Genomic DNA, 17641 nt, shown 5'->3' with positions numbered 1-17641 from the left:
TAGCACTAGATAAGATCGCTGTGTTCTGCGTTGCATGATTTTGTTTGTCTTTATTACGAGCCAGTGATTGACCTACCACTTCCCAAAACTGGAAGATCAAATTGATATTTGTTTTCTGAGAACATTCATTTTTTGAAAAATAACAATGACCATAATCTAGGTTCTTTCTTGATCAGTTCCATCTCAAGACCTTTAATTTAAATTATTTATTTATTTATTTATTTTTATAAAAGATTTGACTTTTACTATTTTGAAGGATTTTTTTTTTAAGTTTTTTAAGGTTTTTATTTAAATCATACCTTTTCTCTCAACTACCCATTGTGATTTCAGTGTGTTACCTATTCTGAGGTTTTTTGTGTTTTGGTTTTTTTGGTTTGGTTTGTTTTTTTTTTTTAGCTTACATTTGTTTAGTCTGCCTTCTACCCTCAGCTGGGATGTGATGAAGCTGTAACCAATTGCAGCATACTTTTCAATATAAGCTTCTAGTATCCAGACAGTAGGATTACATAGTAGAAAAACATTTTTGTTTTATTTTTTTGTAGGCATGCACAGACCTATGGCTGTTTCTCTGTGGGCAAACAGCCATAAGAAGTCTGTATTACAAAGTGGGCACCTGAATCTTACCTACCATTTCCTTCTTTCAGACTTACCTACTTCCCCTGATCATTTTATCAAGACCAAATGACATGTTAATTGTTTTTTAATTACAGTTGCTGTCATACCACAAGTAACATTAGGGCTTCCTCTTATGTCCTGTCCACTTGTCCCCAGCTGTCCATTTCTGCTCTTCTCTGTTTTGGATGTGACACAGTTGTTAGGTTGGTGGGTGAGTGGATTGACTTGCTGTATGTCCATATGGCCGTTAAAATGGATATAAGCAAATGTTAAGAGTGAAGAATGGGGAAAGCTGCCTGCCTGAAAACACTCTGGTTGGATGGTGGGATGACCTGTTCTGGGTCAGCAGCCAAACAAAGGTGTCCTGAACTGCGACCAGCACATTTCTGTGGGGTGAAGTTTTCCTTTCTTCCAAGAGGCTGAAGGGTGGCATGCTTTAAGTGTTACTTCAAGAGTTACTTGTGAATGTTGGCAGTGTTTTCTAATAGTAATTAATTCTAGTTAGCTGTTTCTTGCAGACAAATAGGGGTAGTGAGCAAGCTATAGGGGAGTGAATGCTGTCAAGGAAAACTGTCATGCAGAGTTGGTTGTGGGAGAGTTTTTCCAGAGGCTGCTTGTGTATGTTTCTAGAGGAGGGTGTTGTGCCTCTAATACCTTCTTTGTGTTGACACTGGCCCTTCTCCACTGTAGGGGAAAAAAAGGTTGAAAACAAGATCAAGGTGTTTAGTTCTTGCTTTAAGAATAATTCTGTCCATTTGCTAGGAGGTCTGTGGCTCTGAGTCAAAGGGGTTTCTGTGTGGTCTGTTTTGCAGTTTTCAAATCTTATCTGAACTCCAGGGATCCCTAAAAAGGAGAAACAGTGTAGTAGGCCTCTTAATGCACAGTAATATGCCTGTGTGCTTAAATCGGAACAGCATGAGGAATAAGTACTTGATAATAGTGTGTTACTCAGGCTTAGTTGTGTCACTGCAGAGTCCTCTTGTGCTTCTCTGCCTTCATGCACATATTTTGCTACTTGGTGGGGTGAACTTGTAGCTGCAAAGCCAAATGCTGTCTTGGATTCATGACTCTGATATATAAAATCTTATTCCATCTATCATAAAATCATAGAATCATTTAGATTGGAAAAGACCTTTGAGGTTGAGTCCAACTGTTAACTTAGTATTGCCAAGTCCACCATTAAGCCATATCCATAAGTGCCGTATCTCCACATCTTTTAAATACCTCCAGGGGTGTAACTCTACCACTTCCTTGGGCAGCCTGTTCTGATGCCTGATCACTATCTCTGTGAAGAATATTTTCCTAATATCCAGTTTAAACCTTCCCTGGTGCAGCTTGAGGCTGCTGCCTCTTGTCCTATCTTCCCTCTATTACACCATGTGTAGGCTTTTCATTATCGAATTCAATCACCTGCATAATCCTGTGTGTCAGCATGGTTTATAATGTGACGCCTTGAAAAAATCTGCAGTTTTATCACTTAACCTTATGAAGTTTAACCATGCCAAGTGCAAGGTCCTACACCTGGGTTGAAGCAATCCCAGGCATAGCTATAGGTTGGGCAGAGAAGAGATTCAGAGCAGCCCTGCAGAGAAGGAGTTGGGGGTGTTGGTCGATGAAAAAATGAACATGAGCCAGCTTCAGTGTGTGCTCGCAGCCCAGAAAGCCAACCGTATCCTGGGCTGCATCAAGAGGAGCGTGACCAGCAGGTCGAAGGAGGTGATCCTGCCCCTCTACTCTGCTCTCGTGAGACCTCACTTGGAGTATTGTGTGCAGTTCTGGTGTCCTCAACATAAAAAGGACATGGAACTGTTGGAACAAGTCCAGAGGAGGGCCACGAGGATGATCAGGGGACTAGAGCACCTTCCATATGATGACAGGCTGAGAAGGTTGGGGTTGTTCATCCTGGAGAAGAGAAGGCTGCGTGGAGACCTCATAGCAGCCTTCCAGTATCTGCAGGGGGCCTACGAGGATGCTGGGGACGGACTATTCATCAGGGACTGTAGTGAGAGGACAAGGGGTAACGGGTTCAAACTTAAACAGGGGAAGTTTAGATCGGATGTAAGGAAGAAATTCTTTACTGTGAGGGTGGTGAGGCACTGGAATGGGTTGCCCAGGGAGGCTGTGAATGCTCCATCCCTGGCGGTGTTCAAGGCCAGGTTGGATGAGGCCTTGTGTGACATGATTTAGTGTGGGGTGTCCCTGCCCATGGCAGGGGGGTTGGAACTAGATGATCTTAAGGTCCTTTCCAACCCTAACTATTCTATGATTCTATGATGCTTATTCTTTATCACAGTCCTGCCTCAAGTCTGTCTTCACGCTTTCTCTCCTTCTTTCCGTTTATTCTGCCACTTTCTTCTGTTACTTCTTGTTCATCAAAGCTTTTGTCTCTGTACAAAGCTATGTGCATTGCTACTGACTGCTTTAAATGCAGTACTTCTGGTTTTCCCCCCCTCTCCCCATGCATTGTCTACCTTTTGTTCCTCCTGGTCAAAGTTGCATTCTTGAGACTCTCCCTTCTTATTGGTACTAAAGTCCTTGTTTGCTGTAATGTTTGTAATTTTTTGTAAATTGCAAAGTGTGAAAGTTTTTAAGTTAAGAATTGATACCATTAGGTATATGCTGCAATAAAATATTCTTTCAGTCTGACTACTAGGCATGTTAGGAAACTACAGTATGAAGTATACACATTGATTTGCAAATTTTAAGCTTCAGCAGATACTTCGTCTCCAAATACTTAATCAAATTTGCATCAAGTAAATATATATGTAATTGTATACTGGCCTGTTAAGCCTTCAGAATTCAATTTTGCATTAGTTCACACAGGGGTATAGGGTTAAACATTCATGTTAGTGAGTTGTGACATTATCATCAATTTTTGTGTATTTATTGCTGTTTGGAATTGTTCTCTGTATGTCTGTGTTTCTGATCTAGCCCGATGTCCACTTCCTAGGATTTTTTTTTACACTACTGTTCATTGATACTTATCCTTTCCTTGGAGGTGTTGGTTAACAAATTGATCAGAAGGATCAACTCTTTCCTCTGTGCTTTCAGCTTGCTCTTAGTTTTGCATAATTTAATCCAGGAAAAAGCATCTGATTTTTTTTTTTTTTTTAAAGTAGATTAGTTTTTCTGATTATCCATATGAGTTTTAATGCTATGGAGTAAGGCAGAAAAAATTTGCTTCCTGTGTAGCTTGAAAAAGTTGTACTCTTATTGTTCAAAATGCATAGTGCAAAATGCATTAATCTGAAACGTCTTTCTGAAAAGTCAAATAAGATTAGTTTAACCTTCATAAAATGCTGAGGCTTTTATAGGCAACTGTCAGATATAAAAATAGGTGTTGCTTTTACAACCAAAAATAATTTTGTGGCAGTTTTAACTCACAAGCTGTCTTAGTTCTGACTGTATTTTTGAATGGAATTCTCTAACATATTTTCTTTATGTGGTGATATGTTATTTCTCCTTACAGACGCCTTCACCTCAATAAGAAAACCACAGACAAACAGCCATATAGCAAGCTTCCTGGTGTTTCACTTCTAAAGCCATTAAAAGGTGTGGATCCTAACTTGATCAGCAATTTAGAAACCTTCTTTGAACTGGATTATCCAAAAGTATGTATACAACTTAGTGTCTTTTGTTGTTTTCCTCCTATGCGTCCAAAACTCATATCAGTAGCTTGGGCTAGAACTATGTAACTTGATTATGTCTTGGGTGGTTCTTCCTTCCACAACAAGTGCATAATTGCACATTTTACATGTTGCAAACAAAACTTGCTACTTTTTAAAGAGCTGTCTATAAAGCAATATGACCAAAACTTAGGGATGAAACATACTGTACACTTTATCAAGATTTATTTGATCATTATTTCTATATTGTGGTGTTTATAGCAGTATGAAACCCTTCAATTATGAAAGATCGTTTGAGAGGCCAGACACCCTTCCCAACTACTTCTCTGTAACAGAGCCTCTAAAGAGAGCACTTAACTGATAGCTTGAAACTTTCTAGTAGTTCTCACTGATGGCTCATCTAACAAAGCATTGGTCAGTGATAAGATGGTGTACCTCATCAGTTGTTGATAGGAAAGATAGTCTCCAAGGCACTTACTGGTGTTGGGAAACAAATGGTTAATAAAAGCTTACATTTGTTGTTGTACAATGAGCTTTTAATCTAAGTGATAAGTAATATAAGTAAGTGTGTCAGGTGCTGTCATTGCTCCAAGGATCTTACAACTTAAAGGATAAATCTGCAAATGCTTGCTGCATTGTTCACGAATTGGTGTGTGCTTCTGTGAATGGAAAAAGGACTACATTTTGTACTGCATGTCTCCTGAATTCTAAAACTTGTAATTTAATAAAACTTTAATTCTTCTCAAAACTGTCAGTTGTAGAAGATCAAAGGTATGTGTAAGCTGTAACAGCAAGTTTCCTTTGTGTATTCTGAGAACTTTCAACTTGCTCTGAAGTAGGAAGAGTAAAACAAACTCCACCATTTGTAACTTACTGGAAGTTGTGTATTTTTTCTGTAATGAAGTTTAGAGCATTTTGAAAAGCTTTGGGCATGAACATTTGATTCTTTTCAACTCAAAAGTGCAAAAAAGATTAAGTGTGGCCCAAGGTAAGTTCAAAGCATGCTTGAGGCATGCTGTATATGTGAACGTTGCAAAAAACGCAAAGAAGCTGCAACAGTATCTTAAGCTATTTTATGGCTATAATGGGTCTCAAAATGTTAAGCAACTGAAATGTTTGACTACCAATACAATTTGAGAATTCAGAAAAACAGTTATGTTAGATCTTACTTTATGAGAAATAGTCTTAACCCTTACTGCTGATAACTTACATATATGGGTGGCAGTTGTAAAATAGTCACGAATCTGAATTTCAAGTAACAATAGAGACAATCCTATTTTTCCCAGTGAGAGTAAAAATGGAAGTGTGAATGCTGGGGCACAAGTTATACGAGCAACATTGCCGAACTATTTGAAAGCACTTGTGTACAGTAACTACAAAATTACTTCATTTAAGAAACTGACATTACACCACAAAAATTAGAACAACAGTATTACCTGGTATTCAAAGTTCAGCTGTTTGGAGGAAAATTATTCGGAAGGAATAATCTTAAATTTGTTCCAGGGAAGCTTAGTTCAACCTGCAGTGATATGGATTCTCTCCTGTGATACCCCATGTGTGAAAGAATCTTGTCTTCCATAGAAGCCGGTTACACAGCTTCTAATCTGCAGGACTCACCCATAATATTTCTGTCAGTGAACATTTTTTACCTACTGTGAATATTGTAATTTTGGTAGAATTTTTTCCATTGTTATGTCCATATGAACCTGTTTAGTATTTCTTCTGCTTTAGTCATACATTTTGTAGCTCTTTACCTTGCTACTTTGCTACTGCATATGAAGGCTATTTACTGTGAAATACTCTGTTTCCAGATATTGGGATGTCAAAGTTGTTTTATTCTGGTAAATTTCTCGGGGAATAGAGATACAGAAGTGTCATTGCAACTGTGGACTGAAGATTATTAACATACTAGCAAAAAATAGCTTTTACATATTTAATAGGGTGAGCAATAAAGAACTAATTTCTTCAACTGGCAATTTCTGTGGTGTTTGTGCTGTCAGGATTGTTCTGTTGTGGTTGGAAGAACCTGTCTGCTTAAAGAGATAGGTCTTTACCTTTTAAATGCAATTTTCTGTGCTGGTAAAATGATAGGAATCAAATATTGCTTGCTCTTTAGGCAAATTGGCTTTGAGTTTGCATTCTAAGAGGTAGAGATGTGTGTCTGATCGTTTGTAGCGCTAGACCAAGTCTTAGCAACTCCCATGCAGTTGTTAATGATTTTAAGTTTCTACAATATTCCGAATGCAGTTAGTGGTTGAGGATTTTTTTCGCGTTTAACAGTGCAGTTTTTTTCTTGCAAGAATGTATTTATTTAATGTCTTGTCTTCTGTTATATTAAATACTTCTTACTGAACAAGAACATCAGAAATAGTCATCATTGAGCCCACAGGCAGCTTTTGAGGTTCAGATTACTTTTTGCCTAAGTATTTTACTGAAAATAAAATTGAAGTAAGGAAGAATAAGAACTGTTTTGATCACTATTTGGGACTCTTATTTACACCTGCTTTATCAAATGAGGTCCAAAAATACTGGTTTTAGTTTGATTGATTTTTTTTTTTTTTTTTTTTTTTTATCTTGGCTTGTAAAAATAGCTTCTAAATATCTTGATCAGAAATTTGCATTTTTCTGAATTTTACTCTTTGGATTGGAGCTCTAAAAACTTGTAATAATTCAGTAATTTTAACAGGGAGAGAAGAAGGTTGTATTGCGGCAGGAGTATTCAAGTAATTTGCTGTTAATACAGAAACAGAAATATCTCCATCAAAGCTTGCAAAGCTGTGTCACAGTGATGAGTTATCCTTAAAATGCTATGTTCTCACCCACTGTCTGTAGCTCATGTGTAACAAGCATGTAGATTGATTGCTGAAACAGCTAGTTATTCCTTACCTCTTGTTGACGTTTTTAACCATTATTCCATTAATGGAAAGCAGATATACATAACATATTCATGTTCCTGAGCTTAGCTTTATTGTACAATTAAGTGTACTAATACTGTTCTTCCAGCTCTGTTCTGCATATGCATCTACAAAGTATAGGGAAGGAAAGTGTAGTTCAGAGAGTTATGTGGTTAAGCGTATCATAGCGTCATATGTTTACTATTTTTTATGCTGTAATTTCATCAAATATGATTGATTTAAGGTTCATATGTTGAACAAAAATTGAAGTGGAAATAAAAAATTTACCTTGTATACTAAGATACCATGCTTCATGCCTGATAGAAACCCTTCCAGTAACAGGAAAACTGATGCTCCTTGTACAAGATTTATTGGAATACAGGCTTTGATCTTTTTCCACTAGTAGTTGGCTAAATAAGTATGAAAGTCTTACTTAGCTGTAAAACAACCTCTCTGATTCTAGTTTTAATTCTGTAACAGTGCTCTATACTTTTTCAGTTTGGTACACTATTCACCTTTGTTCCCTAGACCATATTGATATCAAATATATGTGCATAAACATGTGTGTATACATTTTTGTTTTTACTAGTATGAAGTACTACTCTGTGTACAAGATCATGATGATCCAGCCATTGATGTGTGCAAAAAGCTCCTTGGCAAATACCCAAATGTTGATGCTAGACTGTTCATAGGTAAGCAGAGCAACTCAGAGGTGTGACTGTTACTTGTAAAATGTTTTTAGGTTTTCAACTCCATATGCAGTATTCTAAAATAAATAGTCATTTGGTTCAGCCCATGTTGGTTCTGTAGTTTAATCATCCTTTCAGAGTGAAGAAGTAAGTTTGTAGTCACAATTTGTTGTATCCGTCAAAAGCTCTGGGAAGAGTGACTTGTGCAACCCCTGCAACTTTTTCCTTCTAAGTCTGAAACAGCAGTTTAAATCCTGTCTTTGCACTGAAATAAATGTACAGAAAGTGGCTTGAAGCTGAGTTTGAGCTTGAGACCCTGCAACAGTCCTTTTTGGTCAGCTTAGACTGTAGGGCTCTTTCTTCACTTTATATTTAAATTAGAGGAGGCAAGGGATATTAGAGCTAAGTCGTAGTGTCAGTCTTTTTCTCTGACATGAAGCAAAATGGACCATGTCTGTCAGTTGGAAGCAAAAGACTTTCACTTTTTTCTGCTCTTTTTTCATTTTTCTGCTAAAGTTACTGTGGAGTTTAATGGTCATAATCAATAGTCTTAAGAAATAAGAGGCAGAGAATATTTACAGAATGTAATAATAAGCTTTATAATTCTACTGCCCTTTTAATTGCATTAATCTTGTTACCCTGCCATTTTGAGAAAGCATTTAAAAAGGAAAGAAAATATTCAAATCTCTGTATAATTGTAGGAAGATCTGAAATATAGAAGTGAAGGAATACTTGAAATTTAAATCTTTTTCATAAAAGTGTACTTTTAGAATTTATTCACTGTTTTTCAGTTATTGCATTTAAATATTCTGGATATTGATTCTGAATTCTAAAAAACACCCATATATTATTTGTGTATGATGTTTGTATTTTTTAGGTGGCAAGAAAGTTGGCATCAATCCCAAGATTAACAATTTAATGCCTGGCTATGAAGTTGCCAAATATGATCTTGTATGGATTTGTGATAGTGGAATCAGAGGTAGGTGTGTATTGTAATGTGCTGACTGTTGTATTGCTGTTATTCCGTGTAAGCAAGCAGTTGTTGGAGATAATTTTGACTGAGAATATAAGCAGAAATGAAAATGAAAAATATGGAAAAAAATGACAGAATGGCTTAACGAACTGTCTGCTTTTCATTTGTCACTTAGTAACACCAGACACACTGACTGATATGGCCAGTCAAATGACTGAAAAAGTAGGCTTGGTCCATGGGCTTCCGTACGTTGCAGACAGACAGGGTTTTGCTGCTACCCTTGAACAGGTAAGTGCTGTGTTGGTTTGGTTTGTCTTTTTTCTTTTTTTTTTTTTTTTATTTTATTTTTTTATAATGACTAGAAGTTTCTCTTATACATTTTGAGTGAAAAAATGTTTATTTTCACCCACAGTCACACTTCAGACTATCCAGGATGACTTTTAAATGCTCCAAAATTTTACTGTGCTCTTCTGAACATTTTTCAATATTTATGTTTCTAATACAAACAATAAACATTACAGGATGAAAACTATGGATTTTAGTTAAAAATATATTAAAACTAAGGAATTCTTTCTAGGGCTTAGTCAGAAAGAGACTTGGCAGGGGGTTGGAACAAGATTGATCTTGAGGTCCTTTCCAGTCCAAACCATTCTATGATTCTATGATTTAATTCTATTTTGATGTCTGAAAAGAAACACAGAAATGACCATGACAAGTCAGAGCAAAGTCCAGCTCACACAGTATCTTATTTCCAGCACTGGTTAAGCAGAGCCTTTAAGGGCAGTAGAACACAAGCACGGCTTACATCCTGTTTTCCTGTAATACTGTCTCAACTTTCTGCAGTTTTCAGCTGAGCAACTTCCTGAGCAGGAAGTAAACTTGTGTATTTGCTAATCCTCAATATATAATATTTACTAAGAACAGATTTCTTATGTGAACTTTTTCATTCTTTTCTTGGAGTCCACATAAATTGTGAACACCTATAGCTGTCTTTACCAGGAAGTTCTGTAGATCTGCTATCTGTTATGGGAGCCATCAGCCACCACTTTGTTCAGTCTGACCCTTGTTCTTCTGTAATGTTATTTCATGTCCTACATTGTTTTTGAAGGGAAAGTGAACAGTTGGTTTCTATCCACCATCTTCATATCATTAATTCTGTTCTGTTCTCCCCTCTGTTCTTTCTCAGTAAATTCTCTTGTAGAATAGAAGGGTTGAGTTTTCTTGTTTGTTTCTTGTGTCTCAAGACATGTAATTTAATAACTATTTTTCATTCTAAGCCGGCATGTATAAGGCATTTTATCCCCAAGGCTAGCTAATGTCTGTCAAAGGCAGAAATGTGAGGCATGAAAGTGCAGTGAAATTCAGTACTCCTTCATTGCATGAGAGGGCAGCTCATGTGATTTTTTTTTTTTTTTTTTTTTTTTTGTGACATAGGGTCTGAATTTCCTCTTGCAAGAGAAAAGCAAGGAGATATAGCACAAATCTTTTTGTGCTACTATATAAATACATACAGAGTTTTAAAAGCCATATCTGGTTTTTGCAGGTTTATTTTGGAACTTCACATCCAAGGTCATATATTTCAGCCAACTTAACTGGCTTTAAGTGTGTAACAGGAATGTCATGCTTGATGAGAAAGGATGTCTTGGACCAAGCTGGAGGACTCATAGCTTTTGCACAATATATTGCTGAAGATTACTTTATGGCCAAAGCTATAGCTGACAGGTAAGATGACTCTGAATTAAGCTTATTACTTCAAGTGCAGTTCAAGCCTTGTGGGTTTGGTTGGTTTTTGTTTGATCGGTTTTTTTTTTTAACACATGGTGCATACTATAAGTGTAGGTGTTCAGGTCAGCCTGACATCTGTACAGCAAACGTGCTTATGATGTGCTTTGTCCTATAGTCTTTAGTCTTTTAGAAATAATTAAGCCCTATCATTGTCAATTCCTTTAGAAATAAGTTTATAAAAAACTGTAAGCATTATTCAAATGGTATTTGCTCTTTTCCACTGAAAAGACTTGATGTTATACACTTAATTTTTTTTGCATATGCCCACTGTAATAATATGGCACATATGCCAAAGGAGATTTCCGAGACTAATAAAATTCATGTGCGTTTGTTATTTAATTGTTTTTTTTCATCTCTTCGTGTTATTTATAATAATAAATACATTTTTCAGGGGCTGGAAATTTGCAATGGCCACACAAGTTGCAATGCAAAACTCTGGTTCATACTCTATTTCTCAGTTTCAGTCCAGAATGATCAGGTAAAAATTTTACTCTTTACTTCCTCTCCTACCCCATCACCTGCTTCTCATTTGGATAACTGATAATGAGAAGGAATACATCTTACAAGCTAATTTGCTTTTATGTACAGAATGCTGAAGTTTCAACGCATAGCTTGATGCATGTTTCTTGTTAATGTTGGAAGAGAAGCACTGACTTTCCACACAAGTATGACTAAGTATTGAAAGCTGCCTAAACTCCCCCCCCCCCTCAAAAAAAACCCCAAACCAACAACCGCCTTAATACCTTTTAAATACTATGTGCAGTATCTTTGAAAGGGAGAAATTTTGCAGGTTTTTATTTTTTGGAGGTATAAATTAAATTAGTAACACTGTCAGAAAACACTGTGATGGCTTATCATTTGATGAGGTGGGGGAGAAAGACATAAAGAATAATGCATAGTCGGAACTGATTTGTTTGTCTTTTCTAGGTGGGCCAAACTGCGCATTAATATGTTGCCTGCCACAATAATTTGTGAGCCAATCTCAGAGTGCTTTGTTGCCAGTCTGGTTATTGGATGGGCAGCTCATCATGTATTTAGATGGGATATAATGGTTTTTTTCATGTGTCACTGCTTGGCATGGTTTATAGTTGACTACATTCAACTAAAAGGTGTTCAGGTATGTACCTTTGTTTTCTTTGGAGGTTGTGACAGTTTCTAGTGCCATTTACTTCAGCAAAAAGCTAAGCCTAATTCTCTTGACATCAAGGTCAAATCCTGTTACTTCTCAGTCTTCCAGCTTAGTTATAGTAGTATGAATAGAAGTAAGTGTGCTTGGTTGTAATTTTGTTTTCTTATATGCATCTGCTTATGCTTATGCTCTGAAAGCTTGCATATCTGTCCCCTTCATCTTCACATTTCCAGTCTGCTTTACCTAGGCATATCCAGAAATTTTAAGCTTTTTTTTTTTTTTTAACAACACAAGTACAGCAGCTTTGTGGAATTCTGTGGGTTGCTTTTTTTGTTTGTTTGTTTGTTTGTTTTTTTGTTGGTTTTTTTTTTTTTAATTTTTATTTTATTGAAGTTGCACTTTGTCTTGTATTTATTGAGGTGAATATGTACTTTTAACTACATTTTTCACTCTATTTATGGTGGACTTACAGGACAGCTGTAGCCTACATCTAAAAATAAAATCTTCCCATCACTAGAAATAAGAGTTCTAGATACTAGAAGTGAAGCCTAAAAAAACCTTTTCATATCAAAAGGTGTCACAAATCAGAACAATGTTTGTTCTTCCGATGTTGGAACTATTTAGACTACATTCTGCTGTGACCATATTCCATCTAAATCTGATCCATAATTGTGTATTCAAACTTAAATAGTCCTTATCATAGTGAAAAATATTCTTTTTATAGTCTTGTAGTCTTATAGTCTTAGCGCATACTGGAAATAAGGAGGGAAAAAAAAAGGCCTTGTGTTGGTTCTGTAGGACTCTGGAAGGTCACCTTTCTGATTATTCTTCTCATATTCACAGCATTTAAAAGAGCTTTGTGCTTACTGTCCCTCTTCTGAAGCCTTTCTGTTTTCCAGCTCTGCATGCAGCTCAAAAAAAGGAACAGAAAACATAGGCTATAAGTTTGTGGTTTTTTCATCCTACTTTTCCTATGCACTAGGCCAAAGGCTTAGTTATTTGAATTTCAGTCCTCTGGGAATGTGCAGGAGTGTTCTGTCAAGATGCTTCTGGGGACTGTGGCAAATTCCCAGTGTGTGCTTGAGCACAGGTTTGCAAAGCCTCAAAAAGAAGTGAGGCTTTGCCTTTTGCTCTACATACAAGTCTCTTCAAACCTTCTGGATTATTCTGGTCCTCATGTTTAATATGGGCAACCAAATCATGAACAGGAAAATGTTGTTATTGATATGTAAATCTATATAATAAGCTTTAGAATACATTTACCTGTAACAGTGTTTTAAACTACTTTAAAACTCCTTTTGAATAATCAGTATGTTTAAATACTTGTTTTTTATATTTCTAGGGTGGTGCACTGTGTTTCTCAAAACTTGATTATGCAGTAGCTTGGTTCATCAGAGAATCCATGACAATTTATATTTTCCTGTCTGCTTTGTGGGACCCCACTATTAGCTGGAGGACAGGACGCTACAGATTACGTTGTGGAGGCACTGCAGAAGAAATTCTTGATGTATAGCCACAGCTTTGTAACTTTGAATGTCAAAAAGAGAAGGGGGAAAGAAAAGTATTATAAATCATTTATATAAATACTTTTAAGAAAATCTACCTTCAGTAGTTTTGTTACTTGTATGTTTTGGTATCTGTTCTTTAATTTATTTTTGCATGGCACTTGCATCTGTGAAAATACATCTGTAGTCTTGGCCAAATGGTACCTTGCTCCTATGTACAAATAGAAATGGAGAGAATTGGTCCTGACGTCTATTTCCTGTAGGAATGCTCTGCAGTAAACTCTTTTATTTTGGGGTTTTTTTTGGTTTTTGGTTTGTTTGGTTGGTTAGTTTTTGTGTGTTTTTTGTTTTTTTTTTAAATAAAGTATCCTCCTGGATATGAACAGCTTCTTACTCCATGGTGTGCTAGCTTGGCAAATCCAGGGTTCACATAGCTATTTTCCAGCTGGGTTGTACAAAGCTGTACCTAGTAAAGTCACAAAAGTACAGCCAATTTCTTTTTTTTTATCCCACTAAATTGAGCTAGTAACAGGACCTTGGGAAAGAAGCTCTTATGTGCTTTATGCCTACCTCTTGTAGTTGCTGCAGAACAAAATGAATGGAAAGGTAAAAATGCTTTGCAAAAACAAACTGAAGCTGGAGTCTTGTGTTTATATGTATACATAAAATACTTTATTCATTGCAATGAACCAAAAGTGGACTGAGTTTGGTAAAATGAGGAATGGAAGGAATACTGGTCAGGTATGTGTTGTGGGCATCTTTTGGCCAACTCTGATCTGGTTCTGTCTTGAACCTTGTTAAGCACTGTGCTGTAATTAGCCAAGCTGGTCACCTTCAATATTTCCATCCTTTTTTAAGGGGTGTTTGTTTTTCCCTGTGAATGAATGCTTTAATGGGGGGGTGCGTGTGTGTGTGAGGCATAGTATGGGGTAGAAGGGAACAGAAACACATTTCACAAACATTTTACACATGAACTATTTTCTTACGCAATGTCTTAAGAATGTAATTTCATGATAGGTATTTAATATCTTTTTAAAGTGAAAATACATACATATACTAGTCATAATTAAGTATTCAAATGAAGTAGATATTGTGAATATGTTAAAAGGGCCGGGTGAGTTTGCTGTTACTGATTAAAATGGTAATCTAGTTCAGATATCAAACTGAGTCTGCTCTTGGCTTTTTGCCTTCTACTGTTTGTCTAGCCTTTAAATTGGACTTCTGTATTCCAGTGGTATGACTAAAAGGACTAGATTGTAATGCATGCTGTGTTTTTTCCCCCCTCTCTGCTCTCTGTAACTTGGTTTCCAACCTCATTGTAAGACTTCCTAATTTGTGGTGAGCTGGACTTGTTTTCTTTGAAGACTGTTTAATTAAAAAAAAACAAACACAACAAAGCAATGAAAACCACAGCAAAGCTAGAGAGGGATGTTGCATAAGCCTTTTGTTTTCATAATTGTATTTATGCTGCTTTACTCTTCATGTGAAAGCATATTGTCACCATAAATGTGAGCTGCTAATTACAAGGCTAATGCCAACAAAGCAGCTTTAAAGGTTGGATGATAATGTGTAGCATATTAGCAATAATGACATGTATTTATAAAAATGGATATTTTTACCTTACTGAGCCAATATCTTATCTGTCATGCTACACGACTGTAACATGTATATGTGTGACGTAAAACATACTCTGGGCAAAAATGCTTTATCCACCTTAATATATCTCTTTTGCCTTATGATGCCATGGAACTCTTTTAATAGGCATTTCTGTATGAACAAAGGCTTTTGATGCATGCTTCATTCTTTTCATATGAATCAGGAAGAAGCACTTTTCCTGAGGAAAGTTGCACACTGAAAGCTAGTCTAGTTGTGACCCACAAAACCCAAAATATTTTGGTTTTGTATTGTTTTTCCATAATTGAATTTTGCTGGCAATGTTTGGTGGTTCTTTTTGTTTGTTTTGTGGGATTTTTTGTTTGTTTGGTTGGTTTTTTTGTTTCATGAAGTTTTATGCCATTCATTGCACTGCTAAAGTGAAGCGTAGCTTGCAACTTAGCTTTATGCTGATTTCTATGCAGGCAATGAACAGAACCAAAAAATAAAAGGCTGAACAGACTTATTTTTAAAACATTTGGTGGGGATAACTGTTTAACAGGTGCTTTTGTATTAGTAGAGCCATCTTTGGTCATGAAAACTAAAGCTTCACTTAAGCAAATAGTTTTGTTTTGGTATTGTTTGGTTGATTATGGATGGAAACAAACACTGTCTAATGTTGTAGAAGATGCTGCAACAGAACTTATAAAAGTTAAAAATTGCTGATGTAAAGTTGTGTGGATCTAGAGATGTGCAGAATATGCCATGTTTATTTAAAATCATTGTCTTGGTTTTTTTTTTTTCTTTATTTAAAAATAAATTTGGAATACAATCTGTTTGGAATATATGGGTGTTTTTCTTTGTTCAATGATGCTGTAACATGACAGCTTTATTTATGGTAGTTTTGATAGATTTGAGTTCTAATCTTCAGAGCAATAAATGGGTGTGCCTTTCTTCTGAGGCTTTTTACACCCGGACCATCTGGTTTGGGTTTTATATTTTGCTGAAATTAACTCACATGTGCTTAAATCTCTTTTGGAGTTTATCCTTAGTTTTTAGAATAGCTTCAGCATATAAACCCTTCACAGTTGAACAGATAGTTCTCTAACTAGTCATCCTTAAATCAGATTTTAGAGATGGGTATCTTTGTCACAAAACATGTTGAAATTTAGGAGTAGTGTTGATACTTTGCTTCTACCAAGAAAGCACTTGGTGCTTGCTCTGTCATTTGACTTGGCTTTTTCTAATCTTTTTATTGACATTTTCACATGAAATGTAGAAGACTGTGTGTATGACAGTTGTTGGAAGGCATGGCAGAAAGAAAACTGCACTGGAATCACTTGAAAACTAGTTACAGAAAGTTAAATATATGTATTTTGTGGTTGATACATTTGTAGCCACACAGCACAATACCTAAATCCTCTTACTGAGTCATTTTATTGTTTTCCTGCTGTTAAATGATGTCTTGATTTTATTCTGTGCCTTCAAATGAAATAAATCCCACTTGAAGGCCTTTCAATACCACTCTTCTGCCTTCTGATACTGACTGCTGAATACCAGCATTTCCTCTGTCTGTTCATCTCCTAACCACCTGCTTTTATATATCATGTCTGAAAGCTGTTTCATTCATCTTAAGGGGTTCTTTTAATCCTCAAGCCTAATTTCTGTTTTAAGATGGGTCTGAGCTTCAGCCATTCTTGGGTTGAACATTCTTTGTTCCCCAGTGGCTGTCACACTAATTCTGGCTTTTTAGGCTAAGGAAACCTAAAGTTTTGTATGGCAATAGATACAAATTTAGTTAGACAAAGTGACTTCAGCTTAAATGCTTCCTAGGCTTTTCTAAGTAGCACTTGGAAGAGAGGATGGCAGCATACTGAATAGCAGTTATTTCAAACTTGATCCAGTTTTTGTCTGAGAATGTATAAACTGTTCTAATTGCCAGATTATAATGCATGGGTCTACTACTTGGATGTTCAGAGTGAATGCACAAGTTCACATAGAGGTGTTTTCTTAGCTCTTCAAATAAACTAAATTCTGTAACAAAACTGCCCCATAACAGTAAGTGCTACATATCTGGGCAGATGAGAAGTTCCCCCAGGAAAGTTATATACATCTTCATGTTGACTTGGAGAAGGTATGTATGATTGATATCTTAGTGTAGAACTGCACTGTAATCGGTGATCTGGGATGTGCTTTTAACAAAGAACAAAAAAAATCCAAACAAAAAAACCCTACAGAACCAAACACCACTGGCTTCGTGTATCCCGTCAGACTGCTTTGAAGCTTGTTACCTTTCCTAGATTGCACAAACAAAGTTCCATTGCTAGCTATCAGACAATTGATAATAAGTGATAATTCTTAGGACTAAATCACCCACATTCTGCTCTCACTGCTTACTTGTCTGGTCCTCAGAGTTTGAACTTTTCAGTAAGATAGTAAAGTTTAATGAAGTGCTTTGGGTCAGTTTAGCCACTACCATGTTTGTGTTGAAGAATATGACACTGATTCATGTAGAAAGTTGATGTTGACTATATTGCAGATCTTTGCTGAGAATGTTTTTGGCTTCTTTTTTTGCTAGCGGTTTCTACTGACAGATGGCTGTATTTTCAAGTTGTAAGTGCCATTCAGATCAGTGCCCAATTCTTCCTTCAAATATGTCTTGTCCAACTACAAGCCAACCAGCCAGTCTTGTGGATCCTAAGGATCTGTCTATGTTCACCTTGTCCAGTGTGTTTCCTTTTCAAAAGCAGTTCTAGGTTAGTGTCTTGTAAATATTCTAACTATGCTGAAACCCTGCAGTCTGTACATGGAAGGAAGTGTGTCTAATTGGCC

The 17641-nt window shown here is 36.3% G+C and overlaps 1 protein-coding gene across 1 annotated transcript in view; it reads left to right on the top strand.

Annotated features, from left to right (window-relative positions):
- UGCG (UDP-glucose ceramide glucosyltransferase) overlaps positions 1-16010 on the top strand; it is a 32130-nt gene extending 16120 nt beyond the window's left edge. Inside the window, exons 2-9 of the mRNA XM_080637111.1 lie at positions 4085-4226; positions 7725-7827; positions 8702-8803; positions 8973-9085; positions 10341-10519; positions 10974-11060; positions 11510-11699; positions 13054-16010. Of these exons, the coding sequence (XP_080493237.1) occupies positions 4085-4226; positions 7725-7827; positions 8702-8803; positions 8973-9085; positions 10341-10519; positions 10974-11060; positions 11510-11699; positions 13054-13224 (1087 nt within the window). The 3' untranslated portion in view covers positions 13225-16010. The remainder of the gene's footprint in view (positions 1-4084; positions 4227-7724; positions 7828-8701; positions 8804-8972; positions 9086-10340; positions 10520-10973; positions 11061-11509; positions 11700-13053) is intronic.
- The last annotated feature ends 1631 nt before the right edge of the window (positions 16011-17641 follow it).

The sequence above is a fragment of the Psittacula echo genome (genome assembly GCF_963264785.1).
Source record: "Psittacula echo genome assembly, chromosome: Z".
In the NCBI taxonomy this organism is placed as follows: domain Eukaryota; kingdom Metazoa; phylum Chordata; class Aves; order Psittaciformes; family Psittacidae; genus Psittacula; species Psittacula echo.
This window is presented reverse-complemented; position numbering and strand designations above follow the sequence as displayed.